The 21,458-nt window shown below is 40.0% G+C and overlaps 1 protein-coding gene across 1 annotated transcript in view; it reads left to right on the forward strand.

The window, feature by feature from the left end:
• Nucleotides 1–20,602: 20,602 nt before the first annotated feature.
• The window catches only part of DNAJC5B (DnaJ heat shock protein family (Hsp40) member C5 beta), a gene marked incomplete at both ends in the record, with an annotated part of 53,131 nt that continues 52,275 nt past the window's right edge, over nucleotides 20,603–21,458 (forward strand). The window contains one exon of the mRNA XM_082499703.1: nucleotides 20,603–20,709. Within this exon, the coding sequence (XP_082355829.1) occupies nucleotides 20,603–20,709 (107 nt within the window). The remainder of the gene's footprint in view (nucleotides 20,710–21,458) is intronic.

A 21,458-nucleotide genomic window follows, 5' to 3' on the forward strand; every position in this document is an offset into this window, starting at 1 on the left:
GGGGGAAAAGGGGCCGGGCCCTCAGAGAGGGGACCCGGGGAGGAGGAGGAGGAGGGGAAAGGGAAAGGGAGAAGAAGGAGGAGGAGGAGGAGGAGAGGGAGAGGAGGGAGACGGAGGAAGCCTTCGCCCCGCCCGCCCCCACTCGGAACAGCCCCGAGCGCACTGGCCCAGGAGGAGGCACAAGCCCGACGGACTCTGCGTGGGTCGCGCGACTGGCGACACGCAGAGCGTCATCACGTAACTACCCACTCTCCCCTTCCTCCCGCCCGTGCGCAGCAGGGTGGCTCGGCGGCGCCGGCGGGCCCCGCGCGCCGCGGCAGGCGCATGCGCCCTCCTGTTCGCGCCTTCGGTGACGACGGCGGCCGGCTGCGAGGCTGGGGCTGAGGCGGGCAGGGGCGGGGGACGGGACGGGACGGAACGGAACGGACGGTGGAGCGGGCGGGCCGCACGGCACCGCGCAGGCCGGTACAGCTGCCCGCGCAGGGGCGGGAGGCGGCGGCACCACCTCCCTCTCTCCTTCATTCCCCCCGGGGGACTGAGCACGTGCTGCGGCCGGCCCTGCTGAGGCGAGGCCTGATGGACCGGGGAGGGTCGGAGCCTCCGGGAGGGGAAGGCAGGCGGGCGGGGGGGGGGGGGGGGGGGGTGTGGCTCAGTGTCTGCGTTTTCTGTCAGCCATCGGTGTGTCCTCCCCCCGCCCCCAGCTGTGCCCTGAGGGCTGAGAGAGCCTCGCCGAAGGGGCGGCCGTTTCCCCGGGGCGGGATCCGCCGGGGACCAGGCACTGGTGGGTACGGCCTGGCCTTGGAACGCTCAGCTTGCCTGGCGACTCGAAAATCAACCACGGAAAAACAGATGTGTTTTAAAATGCATTACCTATCAAAGGCAGCACATGGAGGAGTTTGTATTTGCATCTGAATCCTCGGTCTTCATTTTTTAGAGTGTGGAGGGGTGGGTTTTTTTGGAAGATGAAGAAGTAAAACCGTGTCATTTTTGGTAAAACAAAATACGAGATTGATGGCAAACCACACAATACCAGGAATTGGACTTTAAGGGAGAAGTAGAATAATTCATGAGGTGATCTGGTCCATGGTTATGTACATCACATTAACTGGAACACTTAAAACGAAACATTGCTTGTTTTTTTAGGACTAATCCTCCCTTTGTTTCTACCTGCAGCTGCTTTTTTCCATCTTTTCATCTTTTCTACTTCTCCATTATAAAAAAATCCTAAATATAGCATGATAGGTAAGGGAACGTTTCTGTTCTTTGAATAATATATGAAGTGCCTGTACCCACTTAAAAATCAGATTTTGCAAAATGATTCATATGATTTAATTTTGCATAGTACATTGTTCTTCTCAGTGCTTGCTTACTGGCAGAAAGGTTTAGATTTCACATGATAATGGTTATTTATAGGCAATGACATGGCTTTGGAGGAATACATTTGGAAAGAATAATTGGTTTGTATGGAGGATTTTCATCTGAACTAGTTGTAGAAGCAAGAAGTTTTGTAGATGTGGACCGATGGCTGTTTTACTCTAAGCTGCGAAGTTAACAAATGCACCTTGTTCTTTTGCAGAACGGCAGTCCCACATGGTCTCATGGATAGACACAAGGACATGTGGACACGTGAGAGAGGACTCTGGATCAACTGCCTTGTCCTAAAAAAGCTTTCTTCAGCTGTTTTTCTCCCATTTTGTGAAATAAAAATGTCACAAGCATTCACAGTATGACTTTATAATATATGCATACAATAATTCAAAATATATAATAAGTACATGATAAGTTTCACAGTAAAATAACATACTCAGCCTTTTTTTTTTTTCCTAGTAATTAAGTTATGTCAGGTTTTCTTCCCCATTCTTTGACAGTTTATTCATATTTGGCCTGCTTACGTTAAGTCAACAGTGCGTTTAAGTCACTGATAGAACTCCACCAGCTTCACTGGAGTCGGGATTTCCCTCCCTCGTTTGTTTTTCGAAATTACTTTTGGTTCCTTCCTACTGACAACAAATTAGTTTTTGTACTCAGGTAGGATGGATTGTTACTGTAGTCAGTGTAAAATTAAATTTATGAACAAAATATCATGTTTAGTAGAAAAAAGTGCATATTCTTACTTTCACTGAATATACATAGTGTATATTTCAATCCTACAAGGTCAAATTGTAAATAAAGATCATTGGTAATGTGTTTTACAGTTCCTATCGGCTCTACCTACTTTCCATCTGACTAGTTGAAACTAGTTCTTTAAGGTCATACTAGCACTCAGTCTGAACCAGTATATCCTTAAATAACACAATCAGCATTTTCCGTTGCTAATAATCAAATTATCTTTGATCTCTAATTAATGTTATATAAACACTATTAAGGAATCTGAAATAACATTCTTACAAAGTAAGCATAGATGTTCCAGGCAGTGACTGACTCCTTAAGTGCTCTGCTTTCAGCACACAAATTACTATTTTTCATAAATACAAAAGTTAATAATATTAGCCAGGTGACGATTTCTTGTACCAGTTTATAAGGAAGAATCCCACCTCAGGATGATAGACAAAGCCTTACAATTACAGCATAAGTCACATATTTTCAGCCTAAATATGTTTGTTACAAAAAGAATACACGTTCTATGCCTTACATCCTGTCTATGCCATCTGCTCTCATGTCTTGCTGCAAGTTGAGAGCTTGTAGCACAGGAAAGAGGGTTTTGTTTATTTTTGTTATAGAGGTATAGCAACACTAATGTGTTCATTCATAGCATTTTGTTTGAATCAAGTTGTTATCTTTGTGAACCATGGAGTTCTTTGAACACCATAGTGCTGTACTTCTTAAATGCATCATATGGCATCATGAGGTGCCATAGTTCGCTTGCAATAAGCCCTGTGTGTTTTGGCTTCTTTATCATGGCAGATACAGCCTTTAATAGAGACTACACATCAGAATTTATTCAAATTCAGGGGCTGTTAATAAAGTTTCGATGATTCTTTACACGTTTAGTAAATGTCTCTTACACATCATTATAATTTTCAGGGTGCTGTCTAGCAAGGAAGAAGTGTTACAGATGACTGAATTTATCAAAAAGATATCACTCATGTGAAACCCAAGAGATGAAAGATCACAAAATCGGAGTTAGTTTAGTTTCCTGGTTACCATGAAAAGAGGATGAAATCATACACGTACACCAGCAAGACATTGTGTTGGGCTAACCACACGGCACGGAGTGCCACTCTGGGGCACAGCCAGCTAACACTGGAAGAACTGAACAATCTGAACAGGAGAGGATGCTTTTCCCACATTGTTGTACAGAACGGAGAATGAGGATCTTCAAAGGTTTAACAAGCCTGTACTTGGAAAACACTCTAAGAACACAGAAAATGTTTATTTGTACAGGTACATGATCAAGACAGGCACCAGAGAGTTTTTAGCTTTTCTTCTTACCTGAAGAAGTTACATGGTATAAAAGGCAGGGTTATTTCTGTGGACAGGAAAAATGTCATTTGTGACGTCCTCAGTAACTGTGCTTTTACACATTGGTTTTGTGCCATTTCTCTGGCACATAGCCAGATACCTCCTTTTTTTCTACCCAGAGCTATTGTCTGAGTGAATACTGTATGTTTCCATAGGACTCCCAGACATCTGGCAGCCCGGTTGAAGCGTACTCCTGTCCCCATTTGGTGTGTCCCTTCCCTCTGCCTTGCCCTGGGTCTCCGTCATGCCTGTTTGAATTTTTGTGGCCATACATTTGTGACTCCTATTTGGTTTGCCATCCCCCACAGCCCCAGATCATTTTCTGCAGAACTCTTAGCTGTCCCCTCAATGTGGTCTTCCTTCCTGAAGAGTGCATTGTGATTTCCTCAACCCATTTTTGGGGGATGATTGAGACTGAATACTGTTCTATCCTTCCATATACATGCACTCTTTCCTGGCTCTCTGTCATCTGCAAATTTAATAAGCATGCTCTCAAATAGTCAGGTCAACAGTGAAAATTCTGTGAACAGATGAGTCCAAGATCCAGAAGAAACCTGAAGAATGGTATTTAGTATATCCTGTCAACCTTTCCTAACTACTCTGGCAATGGTTTCCAGTCATTTTTGCACCCATATTGCAGTAACTTTATCTACTCCGTGGCTCAGGTTCATCTTTCCTAACTTTAGAGGCTTAACCTAGAGAGTAGTTGCCTAAGGCTAATTTTGTAGTCAATAATTAAGGGAAAGACAGCAGGCCATCCAAGTTATTCTTTGGAGTTTCCTTTCTCTTCACTGAAAAGAAGGAACACAGCACAGCCTTTCTCCTAATTTAGACGCTTCGATTTCTGTCTGTGAAGTTGATCAGATGAAGTGGGATACATTAATTTTGTTTATTTTAATGTCAGGGTGGATGGTGTAGAAGGGCAGTGTCAGCAAAGATGAGCTATGTCACGTGTACCGTATTCCCATTAGCTACAGGTTTTGTCACTGCTGGAGAGGCAGATTAGGTTGGTTTGACTTGCTCGGGCAGACTGCTTGTTTGCTTTTGCTTCAATTTCTGGTGTTTTGAATATTGTATTGAAAACTATTTAGAATATTTTCAATATTTGTAATAACTTCAGTTTCACTAAACTGACACTGGCTAATGGACATGTACCAATTCTGCACCAAAACCAGCAAGCTGGAGCAGAAAGTTAGAGAGTGTGATCCCAGAGGATTTCAGGGTTTTTTTCTCTATGCTTAATTTAAGACTGGAGATTTACTGGCAAGTTATAGCCTCCAGAAACAGGGAATGACTGAGGAAACATGCTAACAAAAGTCAGCTCTGAACACAGATGCAGATTGTCAAAAGTTAAGTATCGGTTCAAAGATCTCTTTTTGTAATTCCACTGAAGATGATATTGAAAATAACAGCGTGAAAAGGTGATTCTTTTCACGCTGTTATTCTTTCTTAAATGCATTTCTAGGAAACTTGCTAGTGTGTACACAGCTTAAATGGTCTTAGGCATTGAAGTTATGGTTTTCTGAGCGATTATGGTTGTCTGGACAAAAATCTTCATACTACAGTAGCGTTAAAATGACTAAGGGCGTTGGTGTCAGCATAAGCCTGTGGAGAAAGCTTCTCTTTGTGTCATTTCTACATGCATAATAACAGCTGATGCGCAGAATATTTTTAATATCAGAGTGGGAGGACATGAGAACCCCAGGTGCAGTTTCAGAGGTGCAGCTTTACAAGCTTAATGGTGTTATTAGAAGCTGAAAATTCACAGCTTTTTGTGTTGGTAATGGAAGTGGGTTTGGACCCTTATGAACAGATGTAACAAATGCATTGCACATTCACCAGCTGAATCATTTCTCAGCGTGCCATTCAGCGTACAGTACCTGGTAGCCTCCATGATAAGCTGTAGAGCATCAATCACCCATTCGGTCTTTAGAAAATGTAGTGGTTTATTTTGATTTGGTTTTGTAACTTCTTTTGTTTTATATGTTGCCCCAATACCTCATCAAATTGCACATCCTTTCTAGATTTGTTTACATGAAGGTGCCATTTTCAGCACAGTCTTAACGAGGATTTTTTAGAGCAATTTTGACTTGTATTTTTTAAAAAAGTAAGTAATCGGTCCCTTAATTAGGGACTGAGAGTTAGGCTTGGATTTGGAAGTTGTATTTATGTTCAAAAGATTCCTGGTGTCCCATCTGATTCTTTACTGGCTTATTGGCCTATGATAAAGGTGTCTTCTAATATTAAAACTGAGACTATCAAATGCTGCTAGAAGTGAAATAATGAGCTAAAGTTCCTGCTTACCAACTAGGCTGATGCAACGGTGTCTTATTAATATCACTGTGTTGTGTTGTCAAAAAACAAAGGAAAGCAGTTTGTTGTTTAAAGCTCAATATTGAGACCTTTCTTAATAACAGTAGAAGTTTTCAGACAAAGAACGTTTTAATTTGTTTCTGGTTATATTAAAGATGAGTGCACTCCCTTGCTGCAGAAGCTTATTTGTATGAGAATGGAAAATAATTGCTTTTCATATATGCTGAAATTATTGGAAAATGTCTAGCAACAAAAAGGACACATTAACAACAGTCTCCCTTTGGTGGATGAAACAAATCAGAAATGGGAACTGGAGTGACTTGCAGCATTTGCACATCTGATAATTTGGATGACTATATGCAGGAACCTAGCAGTCTTTCTCTTACACACACCTTCCTCTTGCACTTTGGCTTTTTTACTATTCAACTTTATTTTTATTGAAGTGCCATTTCGTGCAATTATTCCCTCACAAAAAGAGTTAAGTTGAAATAAATATTAACTATGATTAGAATTAACAATTACATTCAGAGGTTCACATTAGCAGTAAAAATGTATATTAATTAGTATTCAAATGAAATTACTCCAAGTAGTTATTTTTCTGCCTTTTCAAAAGATGCTCAAATAAAATACTCCAGTTTCTCCATTAAATTCGAGCTTGCATCAAAAATTAATGGGGTATTTCATCTTTTTGTGCTTACTTTTAGCTAATTGGTGGGACTGCACTTCTATCAAAACATATAGCGGTAGAAGGTAATCCCATTCAGATGAATAGAAGTGAGAGGATTAAATATTTGCAGCAACCCATGTTTTTCCACCATTTCGCATCCTGACATTTCTTTGTGAAGGAAAGAATGTGTCAGGGTTAACATTAGCATGACTTCTTCTTCAAAGTCTGGAAAAACATCTGTCATTCTGCCAGTCTTCCCATTAACTACCTGAGCAAATGCAGCGAGATTTCATTACGTTGAAGAGACCACCTCTGGTTTTATTTAGGTTTATTCTTTGCTAGACTTTTTGTTTTTAACAATAGCAAAAAGGTAGCTGGAATCCTGTCTGATTTACATCTCACTAAATTTATATGTGCTTAATCCAATTAAAAATGGAAGGAATGTTGCCAATATGTCAACAAAAAAGCAACAAAGCCACAGGAGGGTTAGTTTACAGAAATTCCTGAAATCCTTTGTCTTGACCAAATGAAAGAAAATCGTTCTTGTAAGACAAGTGCATACTAAAAGGATTAACTCTGATAAACTGACTTTTATGTTCAGATAAAAACCAGTCTGAGTACGAGGAGAACATTTTCCAATCAATTTCTTAAAAGCAGCTTTGCATTTAATTAGAGACGTGTCTCTTGTTGAAAAGCTGAGGGGGGGTTTAGTGTGGTAAAACACGGAGGCTGGGCTTCTTAATGGTGTGGAGCGCACTGGAAATGTGGATTTAAAATACGTCTGTGCTAAGCTAGATGCTGCTGTGCAGAGGGGCCATGGCCCTCCATCTCATTCCTCCTGGTTGCTTGCTGCTACCAGTACTGATGCTCAACTCTAGGGTAAGCCAAGTGAGTTTAGGGAGTTAAGCTGGCAGAAAATGAACCTTATGCCCCGCCCCTCCCCCCCCCCCCAAAAAAAGTGTGACCAGGCAAACAGCACAGCTGGTACAAGGTGCAGGTATATAGCTGGTGATAGGAGTGCCCCTTTTGGAGTCAGCCCACAGTTAGACCACGTCGTCTATATCATAAAATCTCACCTAGCTGGTGTAAATCAGGATTATGTAAGCGATTACTCAGATACTATATGATTCAAAAAGTAGTTAATTTTAGAAAATCTGGTTTTAAAATCTCACGTAAAGATATTTGCAATATATGTATAACATATATTGAAGTATATAACAGATGTGAAATATATAACATAGATATGGAATATACAACATATATGTGGAATATATATGTAACGTTTATGATACAAGACAGGCATAGCAGAATTTGCGGCAAAAATCTGGGTTAATTGCATAAAGTATTAGTGGTACAAAGTATATACTTAATCTTATGCATGTTTTTACATGCTTTGCTGAGTTGAGGTTATGGAGAACACCCTCTAGTCATGTGTCAGAACATCAGTTAAATCTACATAAATCAATACCATGTCAGCAGTTTTCTAGATTAAATTACATGACTAGAAATTTGTAGACTACTTTTTACACATATAGGCCTAAGAAAATAAGCAACTTTTATAATGTTTAACTCACCTTAGACTCCGAATATTTGTTAATATAATTCTTTACTAAGACATTTCATTCTACAATGTATAAAATCTGAATAAATATGCCAGTTTTCAAATTGTTCAAACCCTGCAAGACAGTGTGTTTTATAGAATAGCTGAACCCAGGGAAAACCATGACATCTGCTCAGTTGTATGCCGGAGGTTTTACTTGTACGCTCAACTAACAATTACACATTCTGCAGTACCTGTAATTTGTCTAAAAAGACAAGAAGAGTGTAAAGCCATTAAAGAAAGATCCTAATACTTTACTGCGGAGCACAAAGATTTGGGAACCAATAGCCTCAAATAGCTTAATTTGGTGAAAGATTGGTTATATTGCTGCTGATCTTGAACTGGATGATCTGTGGGCAAGCTACATGTCATTGCATCTGTAGCCAAGATAATCAATTCCCAGATAATGGGAGAATTGACTTTAATTTGTTAGAAGTCAGAACTAATACTAATACACTCCAAGTCAATACCATTTGCATTCCAAATGACTGGTTTATTGCAAGATATGGAGAAAAATGTACAGCGTGAAACTATGCTCCCAAACAATGTATGAACTCCAAGCACAACTGCTTTGTAATTCAATTTTCAGATATCTTTTTGTTTTCTTGTCACTTTATCATGTGGATATGCATGAATGTCCATTTGCAGAAGCAATTGATAAAATAGATCTCTCTAAACAGTACTTGGAAAAAAATCAACAAATGTTCATCATGCAAGCTTATTTATAATTGCCACTTATCAAATGTAGGAACAAACATTGGTTTGTATGTAATTTGTAACAATACATTAATTTAAATTGCACGTGACTTTTAAATAATATGCAAGTAGGAAAAGGAAGAATAGGTGAAATCCGTCTAGTTTGAATTGTGACATCAAAAGTTGATGATGAAAGGTTGCAAAGTGCGGTGCCTAACGCCAGCAGAGGAGATTGCGATGTGAACAAACAGTAGCAGCATATACTGACGATTGCCAAGTAATACATGATCTGGATTCTGTTCTGCTCTGATACGGCATACGTACCACAGCAAGTCATTTCACCTTTCTATGGCACGGACTCCATGCACACACTAAAAGTCTTTATAATGCTGCCACATTCCAGCCAGAGGGTGCTGGTGGCCAATTTCTACTTGCTGTAAGGAGAAGGCTTTTGCCCAGCTTCCCAGGAAAAGCTTCACATCTCCAGGTTCATGATTTTGGAACAGAATAAGCATGTAACAGTGCAAATTTGGAGAGTTAGCTGTTATTCGATATTCTGTTTTCCATTTGTTAGAATTGCACAAAGCTTCGTGCATAAGGTTAATCTTGGGTGGGGAGCGGAGGTGCAGCAGGGCACCTGCCTTCTTAAGTAGCTTAGGGACTCCCAAGCTAGGATACCATGGTTTGGGGATCCCTGTCTAATATTTGTAAAATGTTCTGAAATAATATTTTGAAATAACACGTAAAAGTTTGAAGAGACGGTTTTTAAGGAAAGCAAGAAAATGATGTACCTCGCGTCCCCTGAAGTGAATCATCCTCCCCTCAACTTTTGAAAAAAAAAACCAACAACCTAACCAAACCTGTGGAATTTAATGTGAGTAAAAACCATAAGATTTCCCAGTCACGTAGAATAATTTATGGAAAATTTTATAAATAAGAGCTGCAAATGATTGGGAGCTCATTTTCTGTCAGTCTCAGTCGGGAGTTCTGTCACGGATTTATAGACGGCTGAGATCTCACCTTCTGAATTAAAAGGACATTAAAAAGTATTTTGTAGGTTTTACAGCAGCCATAAAATTCTTTATTGAATTCTGTATGATTTCCGTAAAGTCCATAGGACTCTGGTATAATAAATGCCTTGTAATCGATTTGCCTGAACTAGGAAATATGAGTTAGGCTAAGGCCTCTGAATATTTACCCCCGAAGATTAGTTTCTGGGAAAGCATAATTCTTGGTTTATTGATAGCAATTACCGCTGAATTTTGTGCCTTGAATTTGCTATAGCGATCAACAGATAAATCATAAAGTTGAAAAGTGCATGATGTTCTTTAGCAGGGAATAAATGCCAGCACTCTATAGCTTTAAGATTATATTGACCTTATTACGGACAAGTCAGCCTGCTTGGAAATAAGCAACTGCAAAGCAGGGGCTGTACTTTTAATACTGGTTTCTTGCTCGGAAGAACAGCCCGCGCTCTGTTGGCACAGCTGCCTAATTGAAGTTTGATCACAGAGCTGGATCATGCACCGGTGACCGCTCCGCGGCTTTGGCAACTCGCTGCTGTTACACTAACTTTTTGTTTCTCAATCATAAGCAAATTAAAGCAGGCAGCTGCAAAATCGTCAATAGGTTAAATTCATTAGCTGTTCTTGGTATGAAATAAACAGGAAAATGAAGCTCTCCTTGGTCTTAATTAGTTCTTATAAAAGTTGGCAGGGAAACAAAGACATTTGTACACTCCTTTATTTTTATAAGAGACTTGCCCGAAAGAAAAACCTCAGACATGTAATTTCCTTTTTTTCCCCCCCCCCCTCCCCTTCTTAATGCTCTCAGTCAGAGGCCAACCCAGCGCCCTCCCTCTAAGGGTAGAAAGAAAGGCGGTTTGGCAAGGGGTTAGGGTATGTCTCTTTTGTGCGGATCGGGGCATGTTCTGGGGAGGCTGCACAAGCTGTTTCCACAGCGATAGGCCACATTCTGTATTTACAATCTCCCGTACGAGTAATTCCTCTGCAGGAGAAGCCTTTGCCGAGTGCTGTGGTTCCGCAATCATTACCGCTGGCTCTGGGCCATGCCACATCACCCAGCAGTACAAATTTGATCTGGATCAGGTGTGGGCACATGATTACATTTTTTATTTTTTTTTTTGTCAAATTAGCAGAGCGCTTCGTGAGGATTTTATGCCCGCCTGTCTGCTTTTATCCTGGTAGCAGGGGAACACGCGGTGCCGCAACCGCAGAGGGTTGGGGCTGTGTGGGCAACCGGTGCCTGTTGTAGCAGCCGTCCCACCGGGGCAAAGTTAACCTGTCAAAGTTTTGTTGAACAAATTGAATTGGCAGAGGGTGTTTCAATGGGAACAGCACGTGGTGTCACGCACCCACGGCACTGCAAAGCTGGCAGTGGAAACCTCCACAATATTTAGTATGCCATCAAGTATCAGCCTATCCCATAGCCACAGGCTCGTCCAGGGGAGTCTTAATATTTCTAATTCACACCATTCTCCACAGAATTTACTTGTGCTTCACACGTGTATGGTATTCTGGCCCCTATATACTTTTTAAGGTGTGGTTTTGTGGCGAGCTGAAGACAATGTAAGGCTTTACTGCTGCTGAAAAGGTGTGATGTCACCACTTCCATTGCATCAGCTCTAGTAATGATGCCAGTCATGTAGTGAGTCAGACTACCAAGTTGATGTAACTGAAAACTGAGAAAAAAATATTATAATAATAAAAAAACATCGGCGAAAGTTTGGACCACTCCTTTGCTGGCAGCCCTCAGATTGACTTGAGCCAACTGTAAGCCCACGGGTTCAGACTTTGAGTTTCAACTCTGAGTATTTTCTAGATGAAAGGTCTTGTCATAACAAGGGGGAAAAAAGAACCCTAAGAACAGTTGTGGTAAATGGTTAACAATGAAGCTACTAATTTACTGAAATGTTAGTCTGCTGAATTATTGGGAAATCTTGCCAGTGCCTTTTTCTACACCTAGTATGGGGAGAATAGCATTCATGTTTATCATAGAATCATAGAATGGTTTAGGTTGGAAAGGACCTTGAAGATCATCGAGTTCCAACCCCCCTGCCATAGGCAGGGACACCTCCCACTAGACCAGGTTGCCCAAGGCTACATCCAGCCCGGCTTTGAACATCTCCAGGGATGGGGCCTCAACAATCTCTCTGCACAACCTGTTCAGTGCCTTACCACCCTCAAAGTGAAAAACTTCTTCCTAATGTTTAATCTAAACCTGCCCTCTTCCAGTTTAAAGCCATTCCCCCTTCTCCTATCACTCACTACCTGCCCTAGTAAAAAGTCCTTCCCCAGCTCTCCTGTAGGCCCCCTTTAGGTACTGGAAGGCCGCAATAAGATCTCCCCGGAGCCTTCTCTTCTCCAGGCTGAACAGCCCCAACTCTTTCAGCCTCTCCTCATAGGAGAGATGCTCCAGCCCTCGGATCATCCTCGTGGCTCTCTTCTGGACACACTCCAGCAGGTCCATGTCCTTCTTATGTTGGGGACTCCAGAGCTGGGTGCAGTACTCCAGGTGGGGTCTCACGTTATGTTTTTGCTTCTTTACTTTATTGGTGAAAAATTTCTGCTAATTAAAAACAATTTTAGGAATTTTTACTTTCTGTCAGTAAATGATATTCAGAAAAAAAATATATCCGGGACTTCTCTCTTCTCATCCATTAATCTGTAATTCTTCTACTCCTTAAATAATGCTACAGTGCTACAGCTGTTTGCAAAATAAATTACCAGGGCATTGCCTAAATAAGGAATTAGGGGACACACTTACTTCACTTTTACTTGAAGTCCTAGATAACTCACCTCTGAATTGTCAAAGCTATATAAACTAGAGACTTCCTATCGTTTGCTTTTTGGAAAGAAATTTAAATTACAACCAGAGAGATTATTATGCTTTATGTCTTAGTTATGGCTACTTCCATGACCCACTTTAAATTAGGGAGGACAGACAGACCTTTCTTCTAAACCACAGACGAAAATAAAATTCCCAATGTTCCACTGAGTATCTTGTTGAAAAAGTTAAGTATAATACTATTATGTAAAACTTCATTTTTAAGCCTCTAATTTAATTTCTTGGGAAAAAATGTTTATATCGTGTCACTTAGGTAGTCCACCAAGCCTTTGAACTGGATTTACTGGAATGAGCTAGGAAGTTACAGTTCTGGATTGCTTCTCTGTGTCAAGCTGACCACCTAAAGGCATGAGCAATTTTGATCTGCAACTGACTGCTCATTTAAGGTTCATACTTCTCACGTCTGCTACTTTTTCCAATACTGCAGTTGTGGAAAGATATTAAAAACCCAGCATATATTTAAATTGAGATATTCTATGTGAATAGTAACAGAAGGTCACAATATGTTCAGAGAATTCAAATATATGAATGTTCTCTTATGAATACTTAGTTCTTGTTGGAGTTGCAGATGGGTTACCAGATGGAATACCTTCCTTCCAATATAGTTATATGTATTTAAAAACAGATGCAATGCAATCATGTTATTTAAATCAATTCTGTTATTACTTTTGAAGCCATAATGACAGCAACTATACTGTAACAGAGAAATGTGGCAAGAGGAATGTAATTTCTTGCTGTAGAATTGTTGGGTTTGTCTGAGATCTCAAAAGGCTCGCTCTGAAGAAAGGAACTTAAACCAATTCTCTTTTCTCTAGGAGATTGTTTGAATATCTAATAGGTAGCATGCAATACAGTTGAAGCAGAGCATTAGATGTCCAGGAGCGTGAGGAGCAGAACTGGCTAAAAAAGAAATTAGAAGAAGAACATTTTGGGACATAGCTGCCTTGGAGGTACTCTTCTCTTGTTAACAAAAATCAGTCCCTGTGCCTGAGCCAATGGCCCAGCACATCTTGGCAGAAGCATCCTTTTCCACTTGCTCAATCTATTGCCCTTTGATTAGCTTGCTCAGCTTGGTCTTATTAAGGTTGACATCATCATAGCACAATATTCAAAAATAAAACAAAAGAGAGTGAAAAAACAGTACACACTACCACTGTATACACCCTTTCTCAATGTACAAATTCACTCAGCTCATCAGCCTACCTTCCATTACTCATCCTCATGCTCTAATTGTTTTGGGTCTTTTTTTTTTTTTTTCAGACTGCCATTCATTCCCCTGTGAAAAGTTATCAACTAGCAAGAGCTCTTGTTTCAGTCTCCTCACCTGCCTTCTTTCTCTTGTCATTGCTGATCAGTCACCAATATAAATTCCAACATCCTTGCTAATGTTCTTACCACCTTTTTAGCAGAACAAGGCACAGAAATTAGTGATAATAGAAATCACACTAGGGAAGTTTTGGGGAAAGGAAGCAAGGCCACCTAAAGCCAGTTGTCCAGGACCACGTCCAGGTGGCTTTTGAAGATCTCCAATGACGGAAACTCCAGAGTCTCTCTGGGCAACCTGTGCCACTGCTTGGTCACTCTCACAGTGAAAAAGTATTTCCTGATGTTCAGAGGGAACCTCCTATGTTTCAGTTTGTGCCCCTTGACTCTGGTCCTGTCACTGGGCATCACTGAAAAGAGCCTGGCTCTGTCCTGTTTGCATCCTCCCATCAGGTATTTATAGACATTGATGAGATCTCCCTAAGCCTTTTTTTCTCCAGGCTGAACAGTTCCAGCTCTCTTAGCCTTTCCTCATAGGAGAGATGATCCAGTTGTTTCATCATCTTCGTGGCCTTCGCTGGACTCCCTCCTGTATGTCCATGTCTCTCTTGTACTGGGAGGCCCTGATCTGGACACGATACTCTAGGCATGGCCTCACCACTGCTGAGTAGAGGGGAAGGATAGCCTCCCTTAACCTGATGGCTTTACTGAAGTACATCAGCAAGAAAATTTATTTCAGTCCCCAAATTCCTCTGAGTAAAATCAGAGATTTTCTTTCCCTGTCACTACTGGAAGAAAGAATCTGAAGCTATAGGTTCTCCATGAAGGTCAGAAGTGCCCTGTCTGACCACTTGTACCTCCTTCACGCTTGGATGATGTCAATATTAACACTGCCAGATTCAACAAAGTAAGAAAACAGCTCAGCTTTTAAAAGTTGTCATTCCTTGCCTTGGAAGATAAAAATTCACGCCACTGTTGAGCAATGATGCCAGTCCTTTCATGCATTTCAGCTCCAGGCTCTTAGTTCCTGAACTTGCTATGAGCCAGGGAAAAGAGGGAGCGGTGGGGGGAAGGACTGGAGTGACTCAGAGTTCTTCAACCCTTCGCTCTGGTTGTGTGTACCTGTAGGCTTCTGAAGCAACCCTGGACCTCCTCCTCTGTCTGGGACATGTTTCAAATTTTTATAAGCTGATATGCAACTTTACCTTTCCAGACATGTTCTGAGTTGTCTGTTTTGAAATGCATGCAACATAGAAATGAAATGTAAAGTGTAAGTAAGACCTTTTAGATGTAAGGTCCTGTGGGGATAGGACTGTCTTTTAGTTTTGCATTGCCTGCCACAGTGAGGTTGTGGTGTACTATTAGGTGTTGCGATACAAAAAATAAAAATTAATGAGAAGAGTGAATAGGTATTAAATTATATGTTTTATTCTTCTACATTATATAGCTGATCTGACGAAAGAGTTATGACAGTTCATTAAAGTTTGAGTCTTTTAAAGATCCATTAGAATGTGCTCAGGATATAGAATCCGCAAAGGAAAAAAAATAGATTTGCAGAGGTAGTGTTAATTTCCTTCAAACAAAACGAGTGTTTATAAGAAAAGCACTGTAGGTTACAGAGCAGTGTTAGCTCAACACACCAGAGGGAGCTGTATTCACACAGAACTGTAGGTCTAGGTACGTGACAAGGTTGCAGTGCAGGGATGTTTTTCTTGATAATAGGATGTATATAAGTACAGAGGATTTGGGTAACCTCAAAGTGATTTTATTTTCTTCCTTTTATATTTTTGCCCCTTCATTTCTTCTTACCATTAAGAAGTGTACTTTTTGTTTTGTTTTGTTTTGTTTTGCAAATATGATGAAGTAATTTCAAAGATTGAGATCATGCAAGATAATTGAATAATCTGGTTTATTGTGACAATAAAACATAATAAATAGAATTAGCTGTACCTACTCTGTTGATAATGTCCTGGAAAAGATATTTTTACAGTGCTATTTTGACTTCTCGTAACTACGAGAAACACTCACATTTTAGGTTGAAATGTGCCTTGCCTTGTCCCCATCCAAGGCTGAAATTTGAGGGAATGCTTGAAATTAAAGAATATACTGAAGACAAGAGAAATGTTAAACTCACATGCATCACATTAAAAAGCATCCACTTAATTTTTTTTATCAGCTGTCATGCTGTTGCTTCCTTTTTCATAGTGTTTTTATATGATCATAATTAATTATGCTTGTTTTGTTTTGTTTTAAATTGATTTATAGTTCCAGTCTTACAGTTGAATCCAAGCACAAACTCACTGGCTCTTGCCAAAGCAGACTTTACTGGGCTATGGGGCTCCATGAATCCATTTGCAGGACTTTAGTCCACATAAAACTGTACAGGGTGTCTGTGGCAAGATTTAGGTAGTGGGGCACTGTAGGGAGGCCCCTGTGGGAGGAGGTCAGGGGCTGGATACAGCTGGCTCCACAACAGACCCACTGCAGGACACAGGTAAGCCCATCAGCCAAGCTGGTGGCACCTCCAGGAAAACATATTTTAGAAAGAAAACCACCTTTATGTTTTTCAAAAGTAAAAGTGAAAGAGGAGTGAGGGAAAAGTGTGAGAAACAGCCTTGTGCACACAAAAGTCGGAGAAGGATAAGGACGAGATGCTCCAGGCACCTGAGCAGAGATTCCCCTGAAGCCTGGGGAGATGACCACAGTGAAGCAGGTAGTTCGCTGCAGTCCGTGGGCAGGATGACACCAGAGCAGATATCCACACTACAGACAATCCACCCTGTGCCAGAGAAGATGGATATTTCCTGAAGGAACTGTGGTTCATGGAGAGGAGCCCATACAGGGACAGGTTCTCCTGACAGGAAACACGGCCTATGGAGGACTCACATTGGAGCAGTTCGTGAAGGACTGCAGCCTGTGGGAAGGACCCATGCTGGAGCACGAGAAAAGTGTAAGGAAGAAGGATCAGGAGAGAGGAGCTGTTACGGACTCGCCGCAACCCCCATTTCCCATTCACCAGGTGGGTAGAAGAGTTGGGAATGAAGGAGTGAAGTTGAGCCTGGAAACAGGCTGATGAGGGGAAGGCGTTGTTTTAATTTTTGGTTTTGTTTCTCACCATCCAAATCTGTTTTAATTGGCAATAAATTAAATTAGTTTTCCCCAAGTTGAGTTTGGTTTGCCTGTGATGGTAACTGGCAAGTGATCTCCCTATCTTTATCTTGATCGACTAGCTTTTCATCTTATCTGCTCCTCCTGTTCGGTTGAGGAGGGGGAGTGAGAGAGAGGCTGGGTGGGGGTCTGACAGCCGGCCATGGTCAACCCACTATAAAAACAGATCATTTGGAATTGGGTGATCTGGGAAATTAACTTATTGAGTTCAAAGGATGAACTATTTGATTCCAAGGATGACATACCAAGAGCAATTGTTTTTTTAAGTCTCTGCCATTTACAGTCTTCTCTATTCCAAATGGAAAGGAATGGCTCTCCAGAGTTTTTTATGATATAAGTTAGAGGAGAAGCTCAGTCAGAGTAAGAGAAGACACCCTACATCTTCTGCTTTGATATAAGAATTTACAAGAATTCAGGAGGAGTCCTAAAAGGACTTCTTCAGTTAATTGTGTTCTGGAAGAGACTATATAATAAACCTAAGCCATGGCTGGTCTCAAAGAAGTGAAGTTTTGAGCAAGACTGTTGTACCTTTAAACAAATTTAATACATTTGCATGGGGAAAAAAAAAAGAACTCAAGACCCCATCAAGAGTAAAGAACAGAACAACTAACTGCATGCATGAATGTCCCATATTTTTTGGTGTCGTTAACTCTGGGATATATCAGCCTTTAGGCTCATGAATGTTTTATTCATTCTTTCATAGGTCTTCCTGAGAGATAACCAATTGGATACTGGACAAACAAACAAAAAGAGTAATCAGACTCCGCTGACCTGTTTAACCTTGATTGTGAAGGATGAAAAGCAGCAGCTGCTTTCCGTGGAACAGGGCTTCTAGTGGCACTTGCTTCTTCCCTTTTGGATTATATGGGCATAAAGACATCAAGATATTGAGCTGATAATGTTGTGAGTTTATACATGCCAGATTGTGTTCCACCACTTTTTGAAGCAGGTATGTTATTTGAATCACCTTGCCTTATTTTTCAGCGCAAATCCAGATTGATGATGAGTACGGTAGAAAAAAAAGGCATATTATTACAGCCCCTGTATAAGATAGTTAATCCTGGGTAGTAAAAAATTTGTGCAGAAAAAGTTGAAATTAACTGGGATCCCATTCTCTTAGGAGATGTGGAATTGTTACCAGAATATGGATTGTCTTTTAATACATTTTACTGTCATTCAAGAAAGAAAACAATGTTTTCTTGACTCTGTTCCACTGGAACAAAAATACATAGCTTGAAAATAGGATTCTAATGTAATTTCAGCCATCAGGAATGGATCTAGTACTAAAATTGTAACTGTTATGTCTTCCTTAATAAAGAGAGCATAACTTTTTCTAGAAAAGGGTCATCTCGTACTTTTAGCATTTTATAGGACTGCTTTAAATAAGTAAGAAATAACTTTGAGTAGCTGAACTTTCAAGGTGATTAATCACTAAAAGACTGAATAGGCTAGTGAGTTTAAATTTCCGTAGCTGACTGGGTTATTAAAATTATTTTATGAGAAGTACAAATCACACAACTTTTTAGTTCTTCAGAATAAAATCCATCACAACTTTAATTTTGTTTTATTCTTCAGGGTTGCCATGTAGCTCATCAGCATTATGTAACAGAATTTGTAAATAATGCTGTATAGCTGTGACTTCACGTGGTTGCGCACCATTATCTCGTGCATTAACAGGTTTGATGTGCCTTGATTCCGGTGTGATAGATCCCAGGATTATGTTAAATGTGCTCTGGACATATACCATTATTAACAAGTAGCATTGTAACTACTGCAGGTCGTACAGTAATATCTATAAGCTTGTATACCTTTTCATTCTTAATTGTTAATTTCAAAATGAACGTTCAATCCATTTAGTTGGTGGCTTGTACGACACTTAAAAGTAGAAAGGTCTTTTTTTCAGCAGATCACAAGACCCTAAATTATGTGTTAGCTTATTAGAAAAAGAAAACATCAAAGTAAACATGAATAAATATAGGTCTTTTAGAAAATCAGATACCGTGTGCCAGAATTACTCAGTATATTGTATTTCTGTGTATAATTACATGGTATTTGATTTTCTTTTTGGTATTAAACAAAGCTGAAGAGCTTAAAAGTATTACATGTCTGGTTCTGAACCAAAATGTGGCCTAGTAAATAATATATGAATAATGGCAAGATAGTGTTTCTAGCTCAGCAATGAGAAGGGTGAAATAGCAGAGTGGGTAGTCTTACCTTAACAAAACAGGTTCTCAGAAATTTTTCTTATGGCTGGGATCACAGCTCACTTTTAGGCTTTTCCTGTGATCATTTCTCAACATTTGGAGAAAGGTGCAACATGCAAAGAAATAAAGAGGTTGTGGTGAGAGTTTTGTTGTGGCAAGTCTACCATCAAAGAGCTGCAGCTCTCTCTTATGAATGACAGGTATCTATAACGTGTTTTAAATTATAGTTTATATGAGTTTCTTCATGTCATTGCCTAGCATTAGATAGGTTTGGTTTAAAAATGTTTGGCTCTTCAAATCCAGAAGGATGAACTATGAACTGTAAGGCGATAGCAGAGCCACTCAGTGGAGAATTACTTGTTTGTCTGCTTGGCCTCTGTGATGAGAGAAGGAATGAATGATAGATCTGAAGTGGACTAAATCTGTCAGCCTGTACTTAGCCTTTATTTGCATTATACTGTAAGGGCACCTTGTTAAATTTATGACAAGCTCATGAATTCAGCCCAAAGCCTTGTATCTCAAATAAGAGAGAACCCTGATTGATGGCAGTATTTCCCATGCATAAGCTTGCAATAAACGGTTGCTTTTATAATACTGAGGTCAATTCTTGGTATTTAGTCTCATTGCCTAGGTCCAGATTCATTCCACCTCTCCTCAGGCACATGAGTTGGGAATGCAGTCATCCTGAGCATGCTGTAGAGGTAATAGGCAGAAAGTGCTTGGTCAGTCATCTTCTGAGTACGTATCTCTGTCTGTTGACAATATATGGAGTCTAGTTTGACTAAGCTTCAAACTTAATCATTCAACTTGGCACCTAAAATTGCTTAGGCTGAATCTGAGTCCTTGTGTTGAGAAAGCAAAAGTTCACCGCTGTGTTGCATTAGGTTATACTCAGAGGTACAAAGCTCTTACCCCACTGCAAGAAGCCAATAGTCTTAACAAATAGTAGAATTATTCTTCTAAGACTTAGAAAAGATAGATGTAAAAAAACACAAATCAAACTAGGTGGAAATACTATGTGCAGGCATTAATGCTGTACAAAATTTAGCCATTTATTTCAGTGGGAGCAACATCAAGCCTTTTATATGAACAGTGATACCTAACACAAGAGCTTCTGTTCTTTGGTTTTTGCTTTTCCATTTGTCCAAACAATTTTAAAATATTTTAAGGGATGATTTTAAGGGATGGTGGATAATTTAGAGGCTATTTCATTCTAGTTTCTCTTTCATGTATTTTTAACCTTTTACTACCTGATTAAAATCTATTAGAATGAACAATAAAAAATATTATCTGTATATACTTGCAGTCCCTGCTATTTTAAATTCTGTTCTACATTAGCAGCTTTGGTAATGCACTGCTAACATGGCTGAACAAAGGCAACGTGCTTTGTCAACATCAGGGGAAGCATTATATGAAATCCTGGCCCTAGAGAAGGGAGCAACACATGATGAGATTAAGAAGTCCTACAGGTATGTAAAATGTGCTTTGCAACATGTCTAAAAATGCTAGTCTGTCTGGCATGATTATGATGGTAAAACCTTTTGAGTTACCTGCACTGTAGACATACGTTGTTAAATTTTTTTTCACCATGAGAGCCTGAAGAGAATCAGAGATAATGCAATGTGAATCTATTGATTTCATCCCACAAGCAATCTGTGTGCTTCATCTAAGATGTTTTAATCTAGCTGAATGAGAGGTCAGACTGTTAGGATAATATAACGCAGACTATGCTTGTGAAGTGCAGTCCTTGAATACTGCACCCAGTTCTCATGTTAACATCTTTTCCTGAAGTATGTTGAACAGTAAAGCAAATGCAGAGAAGTGCTATAATAACAATTCAAGAACTAGAGTAAGAGACATAAGGAGTTTGATCAGTTTACATTGTCGTAAAGAAGACTAATAAACTATTTGATTATAGCGTATAATATCTTTGAAGGAGAAAAATGCCAAGTGTGAGAGGATTCTTCACTTTATGAAGGCAGGTATAATCAGAACCAGTGCTTGGAATCTAAAAGCAGTTTGAGCTGAAAAAGAGGTACATGGTTTTAACAGTGAGCATAACCAACCTCCAAAACATACTGGCACAGGAAATGGTCTTCTCTACCGAGAGAAGAGAGGATTTTAACATAAGTTTTACTCAAATGCAAGTTATCAAAATGGTGAAAAGTATTTTATTGTTGAAATGTAACAAGACCTAGAAGTAAGGCTAGAAGATTTT

The sequence above is a fragment of the Vanellus vanellus genome, assembly GCF_965231255.1.
Source record: "Vanellus vanellus genome assembly, chromosome: 2".
Lineage (NCBI taxonomy): Eukaryota > Metazoa > Chordata > Aves > Charadriiformes > Charadriidae > Vanellus > Vanellus vanellus.